We start from the raw sequence: 15,595 nt of genomic DNA, 5'->3' as shown, positions 1-15,595 counted from the left end.
ACGTATAGGTTTCTCAGGAGATAGATAAGTTGGTGAGGCACTCCCATTTCTTTAAGGACTTGCCATAGTTTGCTGTGGTCCACACAGTCAAAGGCTTTTGCGTAGTCAATGAAGCAGAAGTAAATGTTTTTCTGGAACTCTCTGGCTTTCTCCATAATCCAGCGCATGTTAGCAATTTGGTCTCTGGTTCCTCTTCCCCTTCGGAATCCAGCTTGTACTTCTGGCACCTTCGGAATCCAGCTTGTACTTTTGACACCTCTGTATAAATTGTTGGCAATTTTTCCAGAGTCATATGCCACCTATAAAACATCTTATATATGTTCTCCTTGAAATTTACCGATTTAGTGAGCTTTATGTTATTTTTCCTTATTTGCAACCATTGATCAATGTCAATATTACATCCTATATTTTGTGCCCACCTAATCATACATTACCATCTCATCTTGCATTTTAGTTTCAAGCGAATAATCATACATTTTCTTAATTCCTTATCATTTGAGCCCAGTAGAAGTTTATTGAATATTGTTTGTTCGTTGTAAAAGTCCTTTATTTTATCTTTTCTATACCTAGATTGCACTTGTGCTCTGGACCACCAGTCTAGATATATGTTTCGTGTGTCTAACTCTTCTTTGGACCAAGAAGAGAACCAAGGACAATTGTTGAGATACCTGAATTTACATAATGTTCTGAATTTTGATAAGCCAGTTTGAAAGACAGGCGCTAAATGGAAATGAGAAGTCAAAGATCTGACCAAACTTTTGAACTAATCATTAATCAAGACAGAATTAGTTTTGATTGGAAGAACACAACATCCAATCAAGATATACTGAAGTTCTGGGGCTATCACTGAAAGTAAGTGGCTATTTTACATCTTTGCTTGCTTGGGTCATTATATACTATTTTTAGTATGTTAGTTGATTCTTTTTAAATATGTGTATACTTTCTATTTTTAGCTTTTAAATATTATCTTCTACTGTACTTTTTAAGGAGAGAGCTGGGTAAAAATATTTTACATAAATAAAATATTTGGTTTGGTTTGCTGCATTAGATTCTCTCTCTCTCTCCTGACATTTTCAGCAGGATACATGTGACTTTCTCTCATGATAGAGAGGAGGGACAGTTTTACTCTTTCATTTGACAAATTTCCTATTTAGATCCTCCCACTGTTTCAATTTTTTGTTTTCAACATGATTGCCTTCTTAAGAGAAAAACTATCTTTCTTCTAAACTCAACTTTGTGCTAAACTTTAATTTAAGGCCTTCATTATTCTGTTTGCTTGATTCCCCCCCCCTCAACATTTGTGAACTGTTTTTTAATACATTTAAAACCTTTCCCTGAAATATAATATTAAAACTTGTTCTGGTGTTTCTGGAACTTTCCATTGCAACTAAGAATCCTTAACTCTCCACTGGAGTGGTAGATATGCATTATTCTTATAGCCAGGAACTTAAATGGCTTGAGTTAGCCGAGCCGAAAAAGATGTTATGATAACCTGGGACTTATTCTTTAATACAAATGCTCTGATAATCTGTTTCCTATCTATTATGCTTTGATTATGTAATCCAATATTTTTTCAATATCTCAGGCATTATTTTATCACTGCCTTTTATGATGATGATGATGATGACGATGACGATGATAATAATAATAATAATAATAATAATAATAATAATAATAATAATAATAGTAATAGTAATAGTAATAGTAATAGTAATAGTAATAATAGTAATTTATTGTCATTGTAAGTATATACACAGTATACCCATACAACGAAATTCACAGACACCCAGAGACCAGACACATGCACACACATAAAATTCCCCAAACACTCCCCACCCACTAAAAGTCCCCCACTAAAAATACAAACATCTACACCGCAGGCCAAGTAACACAGTCCAACTAATTATTTACTACAGGCAGTCTTTAAGCTCATTATTAATTGCAATTATAGCTCTGGGATAAAAACTATTTAGAAAACGTGTGGTCCGAGTCTTAATTGTTCTATATCTTCTGCCAGACGGTAACAGTTCAAAAAAGTTATAAGCAGGATGGGAAGAGTCTCTCAGGATGCTGTGTGACTTCCTTAGACAGCGGGATGTGAAGATGTCATCCAGGGTTGGTAGCTGGAGCCCTACGATATTCTGGGCAATTTTAATGGTTCTCTGTAGAGCTTTTTTGTCCGCTACAGAGCTACTCCCAAACCATGCCAGAATGCCATAGGTTAGGACACTCTCAATGGTGCTACGATAGTATGACAGAAGTAAATGCTGAGATAAATTTAACTTGCCGAGCATTCTCAGGAAATACAGCCTCTTCTGTGCTTTCTTCATTAGCATGTTGGCATTTATAATCCATGAGAGGTCCTCTGAGATGTAAGTACCCAGAAATATGATAGCAACATTATAACTATTTCCTTTGTTATGTTTTGAATACTATTGAGACTACTGACACATTATTGACACTATTATTGATACATGTTGTTTCCACAGTTTTCTACAAACATCAGTGACATTCATCATTGTCTCTTTTATTTCAATGAATTTAAACTTAGTTTATTTTTGGTACTTTTCTAGTTTAACATTTACTCTTCATAGGTCTCCTGGAGCAAACTAAAATATTTTAGAATGAATATCAACATTTCTATTTTGGACCCATACGACCCAATTAAACCACAAGCTGGTCAAACTTAAATTATAAGAATCAGGCCAGCTTAGCCTTTCAAGCCAACATAGTTGACAAACTTAGCTGTGTGCCCACTACTATTTCAAGTCATTGAAAAAAATAGGGAGAATCATAAAATTATAGAATGGTTAATCTAGAAGAGTCCCAACATACTGTACCTTGCCTCTTATAACCCAGTCCATTTATCTTATAAATTTGTGGCTTTTCCCCCTATACTCATTTTACTGTTAGTGAAGTATTATTTCCTGTAGTTTTCTGTCAGCGTATGTTCAGTCCCTGTATTTCGCAAACACCACAATTTGAAAGGATACAGAAAGAGGAGATACCTTGTTCTACTAAGACATATCTCTAGCTTCACTACTAAATGAAGTTTCATGTTAGTTTCAGGTAAACTTTAAACTGCAAAAAGCACATACAGTACAATTGTGATGTGTCTATATAAAAAAATCACTCTCACGGAGGTAAACAGACGTCAGATAAGTATATCATTGCAGCCCTAAGTGGTACTTTGGCTCATTGTCCTAAAAAAGGCATCTCTCCTCTAATGGTGAGCGACCAGAAAGCATCCTCCCAAGTATTAAAGGTCCTTCTATTTAAGTTAGTTTGCTGTTACCCCATTTGATGCTCTAATAAGGTACAATGTGTTAGCGCATTTATTTTGAAGCGATCTTGTGTGGATTACAATCTCCTTCCCCATATAATAATTATATGATGGCAAGTCAATTCCAACTTATGGCAACGCTTGCCAGGCTTCCTAGATATAAAGTACTCAGAAGTTGTTTAACAGTCCCCCTTCTTCTGATGACACCCTAGCCCTCTGCCTGACACTGCATGGTTGGCTCTTCTTTCAGGAGACACAGCGGGGAATCAAAACCTGAATCCTTGGCTTTTAAAGTCAGATACCCCCAAACCCAATGAGCTACCCAGCAAGTCTTCCTCAAATATATATAGCATAATATTCATGACATAGTTCTCAATATACACTGTATAAAGTAATGTTTCCCCTTGCTCTACTTAGCCCAATTTGAAATTACACTTATTGGGTTTCATTTAAAATACAACTTGAGATCTAGAAATCATGGACCTCAAATTCTGTTTTCTGGATGCATTTTTTTAAAGTGTAAAAAGTAATATTTACCGTGCAGTCAAAGTCAATAAAGCAAAGACAATATCCAAAAGCAGTTTCTCTCCATTCTGGCCCATAGAGTTATTTCTCCACTCTAGCATAGCAAGTGCTCCATGGCAAAGGAAAAGGACGGCCGAGTCTGAAAGTTCAGTGGTACAAAGACTTCCACAGCTGTCCACAAACCACCCCGGCAAGTCACAGTATTTCAGAGACCCACAAAGCAAGTCACTGATCTGCAAAAGAACATACATTACTGAAAGCAAGTAATATTGCATAGTAAGATAATAAATTTCCATGTATTATATGGCAAAATTTAATTCTGAAAAGGTACCCACTCTCTTTACTGCTACCCTGACCAATGTAGGATTGGAGGGAGGGGGTTATGCATACAAGTCTCTTCCACACCACACTGGAAGCCATGCAGACGTTGATGTGTCCATTGTGAAGATCTACATAGGTGCTGTGAGCTTGTTCAAAATCAATTGAACGTGCCTCTGTCAGGATCTGGCCTTTACTGCCCTGGGAGCTGCAGGATCAGGGCCAACCTGAGCCAGGAGTGGCCTGGTGTGTGCAGCTTGCCCAAGGCCACAAAGACTGGCTCTACTTGCAGGAGGCACAGTGAGGAATCGAACTCCCAACCTCTGGCTCCACTGAGCTATCCACCCAGCCCATGTTAAATCACTCTAAAAAGCAAATTTGTTGCAACACTTTCCAAAACCCTTTCAGCTATTTTCCTCAAGATTCTCAGTACAGAACCAGCCACCCAAAGGTTGCCTAACTGTATGTCCATCTGAATGCCATAACAATAAGCTGTTATCAGGGATGCAGAAAACATTGGACCAAAATCTGGTCACATGCATGTTTAACATAAAGAGTGAATTCAGTGAGTCTTAGGACGGCTGGGTACATCCTTGTTGTTGTTTAGTCGTGTCCAACTCTTCATGACTCCATGGACCAGAGCACACCAGGCCCTCCTGTCCTCCACTGCCTCCCAGAGTTGGGTCAAATTCATGTTGGGGGTACATCCTACCAGTTTCAATTGGACTTATGTCCAAGTGCGCATAGGACTGCAGCCTAAAATGCTTAAATTCTTCATAAATCATGAAATGTGGTCCGAGCAAAAGAAAACTACAATATTTGCGAAGGCTTTCACGGCCGGGATCCAATGGTTGTTGTGGGTTTTTCGGGCTCTTTGGCCGTGTTCTTCCTGACATTTCGTCAGTCTCTGTGGCCGGCATCTTCAGAGGACTGGAGTAGGAACGTCAGGAAGAACAACCTTCAGAACATGGCCAAAGAACCCAAAAAACCCACAACAACCAAAACTATAATAGGTTGAGTAACAAAGTGACTAAAGCTGCAATCCTACATTTGCTTACCTAAAAACAAATACCCATGTATTCAGCAATGTTGACTTCCAAGTAGACTTGTAACATAAAGTTACTAATATTCTTTTGACACCAGCAGTGAAGTAGCTATTAGATTTTTGGGCCAATATTCTACTTAAATTACAATACTAACAAGGGAGATTACAAAAGCAGCTGAGGTTACTTGCGAAGGTCTGATCATGTGCCTTGCTGACCAGTCACCACCATACAGCCACTTCCACAATTAATTTGCAAACTTTTACATCAACAAAGAAAATATACTCACCAAGCATGGTAGCTTTACCACTGGTTCAAACATAGTTTTAAGGAAGAGAACAACAGCCAGTCCTGCTGTGATCTGAACATTCTGTAAGAGATCATCTGGATAAAATGAATATATAGAGAGACAACTATGTTAGTATTAAAATAGCAGTTAAAACTTTTTAAGCAACATCCTCAGCCTTCTTGGTAAGATCCATTCTTAAAAGAACAATATTCATCCCGTTTATCCTCAAAAGCATTAGAAAAGTGTCAGGGAAGAAAATCAATAGAAATAAACAAGCAAGGAACTCTTTGAACTTGGAAGACTCAATAGCCATGAGTAATGGAAGTGCAAATCTAAGGCTTCTAGCTGGCCCCTCCACCTTGCTTAGCATTCTGAATTTATGGCCCTATTCTGAACCAAAACACTCCTTTCTCAAAAGTAAGTAACCAAGCATCTATTCTACTTTCAATTTCACAATACTGCACTCACACAAAAATATTTTCTTCGGACAACAAATGAATATTTCTTCCATAAACAAAAGGTTCCTTCTTTTTGCGAAGGGACTGCAATTCAGCAGTGGGGGCCAAACATGGAAGGTAGAGAGATTTTAATTCTCCCTTGTGCAACCTCCCACTCCAGTTCATACAGTGTTCCCAAAGAAAGGGAGCAGATTTTCATATGCAGAGGAAAAGTAGAGGAAACACTACAGCCACTTGTCACAAGAGGAGAATTCCACTCAGATATTCTATATATATCACCCAGGATTGTTTTTAAAGAAGTATTTTACAACAGAGGTCGTCAACCCCCGGTCCGAGGCCCATTGCCGGTCCATGGCTTGACCCTGAGTGCGCCGCGGAGACAGACCTCCCGCTGTCCCCCCTCCCCCGCACGCACTTGGAGGCAGCGGTGGAGGGGGATAGCCAAGAGCCCGGGAGGCAGGAGCATGTCCAGGTGCTCTTCTGGCTGCTTTCCTCCCGACAGCAGTGGCGGAGGAGGGTGGGAGTGGGCAAGACCCGGGAAGCCGTGAAGACAGACCTCCCCCTGCACAAACTCCCCTCCCCAGAGCTGCTTTGCATGCACGCTTGCCAGCATGAGCACTCCCTCGCTCCTGCATTCAAGTGCCCTGCACGCAAAGCAGCTGTGGGGAGGGAAGTGCTTGTGGGGGTGGTCGGGAGGTCTGCCTTTGTGGCCCAGCAGTGGCAGCGGGGTTGAGCCAGAGCCGGGAGGCAAGAGCATGGCCGGGTGCTCTTCTGGCTGCTTTCCTCCCGGCGCCGGTGGCGGTGGCGGCGGCGGCGGAGGGGGGTGGGAGTGGGCAAGACCCGGGAGGCCGTGAAGGCAGACCTCTCCCCACCCCCCACACGCACTCCTCTCCCCAGAGCTGCTTTGCGCCCACGCTTGCCAGCATGAGCGCTCCCTCGCCCCTTCATTCAAGCGCCCCACACGCAAAGCAGCTGTGGGGAGGGAAGTGCTTGTGGGGGTGGTTGGGAGGTCTGCCTTTGTGGCTCGGCACAAGCCTTCCCTTCCATAGCCCACGCCGCCGCCGCACTTTTCTTCTGAAGTCGATCAACAACAGGGCTTCCTGACGAGCTGGAGAATTCCAGCCAAGTTGGAACCCAAAGTGGTGAGAAAACAAAGCCTCCGAAACGAACTGGAATATTCCCACCCCCACTTTACTTCCCGGAGGCGCAACACTGCAGCGGAGGGCGACAAGGTGAACTGGGGGTGGGCAGGAGAAACAGAGCCACCGGTGCAGCTTCTCTTCCTTTTCTTGCTGTGCCTCGGCAAGGTAAAGCGGTGGGCAGGGCAGACAAGCAAAGGCTCCTGTTCTGGGGTGGGGAAGGGAGAGGCCAGCAAGCCTTACCGAACCCCAGCAAGCGGTTCCCTTCTTATCCCTAAGGAGGGGCTCCTTGCCCCTGATGGTCTTCACCTACGTCGCGATTGGAAAATAGCCCCACCCCTTCCCCCATGTAAACACTCCCTCACCCCTTCAAGCATGTGCCCGCGCGCAGGGGTGGGGTGGGTGTGCGGGTGGGCAGGCGCTCCTGCGCATGTGCGAAGCGGTGAGGGAACCACTTCCCCAACCACTTTGCACGTGCGTCAGAGAGCGCAAGTGTGAGGGGGTCGCCCCACCTCCCTCAGAGGCTCCACCGGTCCGCAGTACAAAAAACTTTGAGGAACACTGCTTTACAAAATAGGAAGAGTGATAAAGATTTACGTAGAGTGCTCAGCCCTACATTTTCATTTACCAATTTTATAGCAAAGCCAGATCTGTACTACTAGAATGTAAAAAATGAGTAAGTTAATCATCAACACAAAAAAAACTTACCATTTCTCAAGAAGCAAGCAAAATTATTTAGTAGCCCACACATGTTTTGCCAGGCAGGAGAATCCAATTTCTTCCAGGTATTTTCCTTAATATTTTCCTGAACTTTTTGTATCAGCATCATTGAAACTTTAATGCCCATCAGCAAATCATGCATCAACCTAGTTTGTGCAATGCGGTTTCCACAGAACTTTCTTTTAAAATAAGAGAAAGGAAAAGTCCAAATGAGTTACCTTGTTAGTCTCTTACAGTTAAAAGAACAAACCCAGCAAGGTATGTTGTAGCTTTTTCGGGCTGTTTGGCCGTGTTCCGGAGGCTTTTCTTCCTAATATTTCACCAGTCTCTGTGGCCGGTATCTTCAGAGGACAGGAGTTAGAACAAACAGCCTGGAAAACCTACAACAACCATCGGAATCCGGCTGTGAAAGCCTTTGAGAATAGATGCAACAAGGTATCCCGGATAAACTTTTTACATTCCTCATCATTTTGTACTGAGTAGTGGTACTCACCTGTTTTCTTCCTCTATTTCACATATAGATTTCCGCAAAAATTGAAGAACTGTGGAATTAGAGTTGGAAAGCATAATAAGACATTATTTCAAACTGGTCTCGCATAAAAATGTTCTCAATCCTTTCCAATTGTTAAGATCTTTACAACTAAGAGGCCATTCTCTGAAAGTGCCACACACTAAATTAGATGAGGAACTATTATGGGCAAGTCTTTGGGTACTTTACTTCCGGAACATCCTCCTTGTTCCATATATGTGACAAGCAATGTCTTTTATGTTCCAGGTTTAAAAAACGAAAATATTGACCAGCCACTTACAAACATGCAGCCATTTGACAATGTCATAATCAAGAGAGGAACACATAAGTGTAATCCTATTCCAGTTTGATTTAAAATCAACTAGCATTTTAAATCAACCATGACCACTGTTTTGCATGCAAGTGGCGAGATATGGGGAAACTGAATATAAGCACTGTCAACATAATTCTCCAAGTGCAACATGGGGAAAGAGGAAACAGAAGCAGAGGAGCCCAAGATATGGCTCAAGGTTCTCATACACACTGCACCAAACCATGGTTTAGTGTTACACACTAAAAGATCTCCTTTGACACTTTGACTGCAGTCAGTAATAGTAACAGTTACTGTTATATATCTCCCTCATTCTAATTTTTTTCTGAATACCACTGGAAGTAAGGGTTTCTTCCGACGACCCATAGGACAATTGAGAGAGATGTATATTCTCTGCAATCTTCACGAGAAGCTACAAAACACAGATTTCTGTCTTAGAATATTTTACACAATGTAGAAATAACAACAATTTACCTTCTTCAAACAGCATATTCACACTTGATATACCTGAAAAATCAAATATATATTTTAGAATCTTATACCAACCCTATCAATATAAATCCTTTCTGAAATTGTTGCAAGTTCCAAAATGTTAACTAATCATACCTATATTGTTGTCCATACAAAAGGCAAGATTGTCCATAATCCTCTTGTACTGAGACAGGTCTGTAACTTCTAGTTCTTCCTTAAGGCAACAAACAAAACTCTGAGTAGCTTCAGAGATAAGAGTTTCAGGAATGCCATTCAGTGAGCTGTAGTTGAAGAGAGCATTTTCAAGTTATCTGAAACACTAAAAACTTTCGAAATAAAGAAACACATGTGGACCTTTCTGGGCAATACAAGATTATTATGACTTTAAATAAGAATTTAGGAGAATCAATACAGAGTAAGGGCCTACACAACTATGCTTTCAAAACAGAATGCTATTTTGATTTCATTACTTTAACATCCAGCTCTAAAGAAACAGAGCAAATTCAAATTGCTCCTCTGTAAAACAGAGGAACAGCAGGCAGCTACTACAGAAGTCGGAATCCTAGCTGATTTATGCCTCAAGCATGCGATCATAATTTCAGTTGTGGGAATTAGATTGGACCACAAATCTGAATTACAACACTCTTCCAAACTCTCATTTGCTACAAAAGACTGTAATAAGGGTGGAACATATCCTTGACCTTATTTGTCAGATTACCAGTGCCACAGGCATAGCAACGGAAATAGCACAGTTTTTTTAAAAAATTAGACAGATAGCTTAGAACTTTCACGTTTAAAATAATTCATAATAATGGCTATGCAAGGATATTAAAAATATTTATTTATTTATTTATTTGATTTCTACCCCACCCATCAGTGTCCATACCATGTTAACATATTGCTAAATTATTTTGCATGCCACTAATCATTTCTTAGGGGACGTGGTGGCACTGCAGGTTAAACCGCAGAAGCCTCTGTGCTGCAAGGTCAGAAGACCAGCAGTCGTAAGATTGAATCCATGTGACGGAGTGAGCCCCCGTCACTTGTCCCAGCTCCTGCCAACCTAGCAGTTCGAAAGCATGTACTGTAAATGCAAGTAGATAAACAGGTACCACCATGGTGGGAAGTTAACGGCGTTCCGTGTCTCGTTGCGCTGATCACGTGACCACAGAAACTGTCTACAGGCAAACGCTGGCTCTACGGCTTGGACACAGGGATGAACACTGCCCCCTAGAGTCGGATACGACTGGACTAAATGTCAAGGGGAACCTTTACCTTTACCTAATAATTTCTTTCCTTGGACTGCAACCTACTGAATGTTTAGGTCAAGTCCTAAGAAACCATTTGCCAAGACTTCTTTCTCTGGAGCATCCTTGCACTGTTATTTTTAAAAGGACTGTTTGGACTTTGCCATCTGAACAAACCAATGTACAAACAAAACAGCTTTTGAAGTCTTGTTGCACAGTATACAGTAATGCTTAAATACAGAAAAAAAAGCTGTAAGCAAAGAACACTTCAAGAATCACTACCTACTGAAGGCTTAACATGTTGCTGGCTTGGTGCATTTTGAAAACTGGTGTTATTTACAATGGCTCATTACAGTGTACCTTCTGTCATATATTTCCTAAAGTCAATTTTCCTCTTCAATATACCTGGGCAGACTACAGTCACATTATAAAAAAAACCGAACTGCCTCATTCACATTACCTTGCCAACACTTTTTTCAAAGGGTTCTTCGTATCCAGAGATAAGAAAATAAATCCCAAAGTATCTAAGCAGGTTTTGACCACAGCATCACACAAAGAGCCTTTATCACTCTTTTCCAATAAATGTACGACCTGTACATATTTAAAAAAAGAGGAACATGATTATTTTTCCACCCACAATTCAACATTATATAGTGGTGCCATGCTTAGCGATGTTAATCCGTGCAGCAAAAATCGCTGCTAAGCAATTTAATTGCTAAGCGATATTAAAACGCCCATAGAAACGCATTAAAACACCATTAATGTGTTCCTATGGGCTTAAAAACTAACCTTAAGCGAAAATCCTCCATGGGGTGGCCATTTTCGGTGCCTCTAAAGCAAGGCAACACAGCGGGCGGCCATTTTGGAACCGCTGATCAGCTGGCCGAAAATGGGGGCTTTGTGATGATTGCTTCCCTGCGATCATCGCAAAGCGAATTTTCCCCATAGGAACCATCACTAAGCGATCGCAAAAACATCATCGCAAAGCGATTTCTTCATTAAACGGAGCGTTCACTATGCGAGGCACCACTGTATATTATATTCACTTAAAATGCAATCTGAAAATTTACATACACATCATAAAATGAAGATCATTTTATGGGCAATAGGAGTCAGCAGGAATGCTATACATAATACAATCAGTACCTGTAACAAAATGTTGCAGTTTAGTGCACTTTATATTCTAGCTAATCAGTCCTGCACACCACTTCCCCTCCCTTCATGTCTTTATATTTCCTCCCATCCAGACACAGACAGAGCGTTCTGGAGCATTTAACAGGTGTTATCCCTGTTTGTTTTTTAAGAAATCTTCTATTTCTGCAAATCTTCATATGCCATTATTTGTTTACTGTTGACAGAAAATGTCATAAGATGTTAGAAAATGACCAAGTTTTAAAAAGTAAATACTGCTTCAGTTCTGCTTCTTTCAGTAGCTGTTTCAGTCTGTAGCCTGGAATATAAAGAGCACCAAACTGCAACTTTTTATTGCAGATACTGGTTGTATTCTGTATAATGTTCCTGCTGACTCCTAATGGCCATATAAGCTGTTGTGGACAGTAGTTAAATTCATCAGATGTATATGACGCTGCATCTGAAGAATTAGGTCCCAGTCCATAGACCTTTATATCAAAAAAGTCTTAGTTTTTAATGTGTCATAAGATTCTTCATTAAGTTTATTTCGCATAAGCTTTCATAGACTGTACCTATGTCTTCAGAAACATGGCAGCCTACATCTGATGAAGTCAGCTGCATTCCAGAATGGTCATGCCACATAAAACTTGCTAGATTTTACAGTTCTACAAGACTATGCTGCTTTGTTGTAATACATTATAGGGTTAGTATTTAACAAAGAAATCCTTCAAAACTCATGCAGGAAAAAATAATCCAAGGCTGTGAAGAAATTTGGAATTTTTAAAAATATTTAACATGCATATATATCGAAGTTAAATAATGTTAGTACTCCAATGATTTAAACTATACTGGTTTTATTTTGAGCAGTTTAGAAATTCAGTTAGAACAATAAACATTGCAGTATTATGTAAACAACACACACACAAAGCCTGAATGTTCTGAGTCATAGTCATTATTTAATTTATTTAAAATATCTATATTCCACCTTTCTTCTAAAAAGGACAAAAGACCCAAGGCAGCTTAAAGAAACAATATTATGAGCTAAACAAAATAAACTATTAAACTACAGTGGTGCCTCGCATAGCGATCGCTCCGTTTTACGACGAAATCACTTTGCAATGGACTTTTTGCCATCGCAAGAGCGATCGCTTTGTGATGGCCCCTATGGGGGAAATTAGCTTTGCGATGATCGCAGGGAAGCGATCATGGCAAAGCCCTCATTTTTGGGATGATCGCCGGGAAGCGCTTCCCTGCGATCATCCCAAAGCCCCGCCGATCAGCTGTACTTCGTCTCTTTCTCTCTCTCTCCACCCCTCGCAGCTCCAGCCTCGGCAGGGAGACTGAGGCACCGCTGCGCCACCCTGGCCAAGAAAGACCCTCTGCGCCTGCAGCAACCTTAAGCCCGGGCCGAGGCTGGAGCTGCGAGGGGTGGAGAGGGAAAGAGAGAGAGACGAAGCACAGCTGATCGGCAGGGCTTTGGGATGATTGCGGGGAAGCGATCATCGCAAAGACCCGCTGATCAGCTGGCCGAAAATGGGGGCTTTGCGATGAATGCTTCCCCACGATCATTGGAAAGCCCCCATTTTCGCACAGCTGATCAGCGGTTCCAAAATGGCAGTCACTGTTTTGCCTCGCTTTAGAGGCACCCAAAATGGCCACCGCTATGGAGGAATTTCGCTTAAAGTTAGTTTCTAAGCCCATAGGAATGTATTAAACGCGTTTTAATACATTCCTATGGGCTTTTTTAAATCGCTTAGCGATTAAATCACTTAGCGACGTTTTTCCTGGAACGGATTAACATCGCTAAGTGAGGCACCACTGTATAAGAAGCACCTAGTAACAATGGGTCAAAAATAGACTACTGTAATGCTCTCTAATTAGGGCAGTCCTTGAAAAGAGTATGGGAAATTCAGCAGGTCCAAAAATGCACCAGCCAGTCTGATTTCTGAGACTAGTAAATTTGATCATAAATCCTTGACACACTTTCACTGGCTCCATGTTATTTTTCATGTTCAATTCAAGGTGCTGGTTATAACCTATGAAGCTGTTTAGGACCTGAAGAATTGTTTGAACATCTCATTTACCCGTTTTCACCTTTTCCTCTCAATTCACTAAAAGGGTTCACACCAAGAGAGGACAAGAAGGCCTTGACAGGGAACTAGGCCTTTTCAGTGGTGACCCCCAGGCTCTGGAACAAATTAACAACTGAGATATGCCAGGCTTCTTTTCTCCTTATGTTATCTGATAATTTCTTACAAACAAAGACGGCATGGTCTCTAATCCTTTACTTTGCTCTTTTCCCAAAAGTATCTTAATTTTTGAATTGCTATGATGGGTCTTAAAACTTCTAATTGTTTTAAAAAATTAAATTATATTTGTGTATACAGTAGTGTCTTTTCTTATTGGATCCCACTCTGACATATGTCAATTAAGAGCAGATTTGAAATCTTTCAATAAATAAAACTAAAGAAGTAAAAACCTGTAGCATTTTATAAAAATTTATCCAGACCATAATTGTTATTACTGTTAAACATTTTATTGCTATCAAACCTTTTTGATGCAATGGATTTGTTGGATGCCGTCACTCAGCTGTGCACAGGATAACAAAACAGAGGCCAGATTTTGGCCCTCAACGTCTGCCAAACCTAAAGACAGAGAAAGAAAACACCTTGAATGTTGTACTGTCAAATTTACATTACAAAAGCAAGCCCCCTTATCCCTTATTCTATGAATATATGATTCTATACAGTGTTTTATGAAAGCGATCACTCATAGAGTCCCACTTGACAGACTGTGGAATGGGGGGGACTTATTGCTTGACTCGAGCAGCAACATGTGGCAGCCATAGAGGGTGCCGAGGCATGCCAGAAGGCTGACACATGTTAGGAGAAGTCACAGTGGCACGAGTAATTTCAAATCTAGGCGAAGTCCTCTTCCTTTTCCCTTGTCACTGGTCTCTCCAAGCTCCACCAGCTTCCCCTTACGCCTGCTGTGGTTGGCCTCCTGGCCTCCTTCGGCTTTCCCTTCACGGTGCCGACTACAAAGCACCTGCCTGCTGCTCTGTTAGGGGAAGAAGAGAAGATACTGTGTCCTTGTCTTCCCCCTCTGAAGCTTTTTATGGCCTTTAGCTGGCTGTGGGTGGCTGTTAATCAACGGCTTTGCAATTACATTTTGGGGGCATAAGATTGATACATGGATTTTGAACTACACAGGAACCCAGTACCCCTAACCCCAGTGTTGTTGAAGGGAGAATGTAGATGCAATAACATAACCCTATCCTGAGCTATAGCTGTCTCACAAGAGTTATTAGTACATTCTAAAAATGGTAGGTGTGGCTTCCATTTGGTTTCCACTGAAATAAGAAAAACCCTTGAAATGCATCACAACAGTTACTTGGTCACAAGGTGGATGATGCTGCAAACTTAAGGATAAAAGATAAAGATGGTGTCATCAATCATACACTATATAAGCTTTTCCTCCTTATTCTGATACCAATGTATTAGAGCTACTGCAATAATTTCATTCACAGTAGGAACCCATTTGCTTGCAGAAGGCAATGTAATCCAGAAGCAAGTTCTACAAACAGAAGGGGTAAAAAAAGCTCCTGCACAATTCCTGGCGTGCCACCCTGCCACATAATTCCAGAGATTCACCCAGAGTAGACAGGGATACATACAAGGAGAAAGAGTGGTGACATGTGGTGATCCTCTTGCTGTTCCATTTGCAAGAACACCCTACGAGATCTAGTCACAAATCATTGGGTTCATCCCACTAGCCACTATTGCATAAAGAGATAGAAGTGTTCCTAGAAGTAAATCAAGGGTTGAGACTATACTGTGGCAGCAATGATTGCCAACTCTATCTCTTCTCTGCATCACAGGGTACAAACAGAACTACGATTTTTAGACAATGCAGTCCTTCAACAGCCAGACAACTTACTTTCTATCTAAAACTAGAAAATTAGGAAAGTGCCTCAAAGGCATTCTCAATACATTATTTAAGTAAAATTACACAAAATCAAACATTCTAGAATGTTTCTCTTTAATTTGATCATCAATGCAGAAACTCTTTTTTTCAAAATACAGTGGGAAGAAAAATACATGAACCACAGTATATGAAAAGGGCTGATTTT

General features: G+C 40.9%; 1 protein-coding gene across 2 annotated transcripts in view; it reads right to left on the bottom strand.

Annotated features, from left to right (window-relative positions):
- THADA (THADA armadillo repeat containing) overlaps positions 1-15,595 on the bottom strand; it is a 191,766-nt gene that overhangs the window by 172,551 nt on the left and 3,620 nt on the right. For both annotated transcript variants that reach the window (XR_013540295.1, XM_072989544.2), the window contains exons 3-10: positions 14,014-14,108; positions 10,793-10,923; positions 9,221-9,366; positions 9,089-9,121; positions 8,269-8,317; positions 7,764-7,954; positions 5,459-5,553; positions 3,821-4,041 (exon numbers count right to left, since the gene is read on the bottom strand). Coding sequence is in view for 1 of the 2 variants with exons in the window: in XM_072989544.2 (XP_072845645.2) it covers positions 3,821-4,041; positions 5,459-5,553; positions 7,764-7,954; positions 8,269-8,317; positions 9,089-9,121; positions 9,221-9,366; positions 10,793-10,923; positions 14,014-14,108 (961 nt within the window). In the remaining variant the exon portion in view is untranslated. The remainder of the gene's footprint in view (positions 1-3,820; positions 4,042-5,458; positions 5,554-7,763; positions 7,955-8,268; positions 8,318-9,088; positions 9,122-9,220; positions 9,367-10,792; positions 10,924-14,013; positions 14,109-15,595) is intronic.

Source organism: Pogona vitticeps, chromosome 1 (assembly GCF_051106095.1).
Source record: "Pogona vitticeps strain Pit_001003342236 chromosome 1, PviZW2.1, whole genome shotgun sequence".
Classification (NCBI taxonomy): Eukaryota; Metazoa; Chordata; class Lepidosauria; order Squamata; family Agamidae; genus Pogona; species Pogona vitticeps.
Note: the sequence above shows the minus strand (reverse complement) of the source record. Positions and strands in the feature narration are given on the sequence as shown.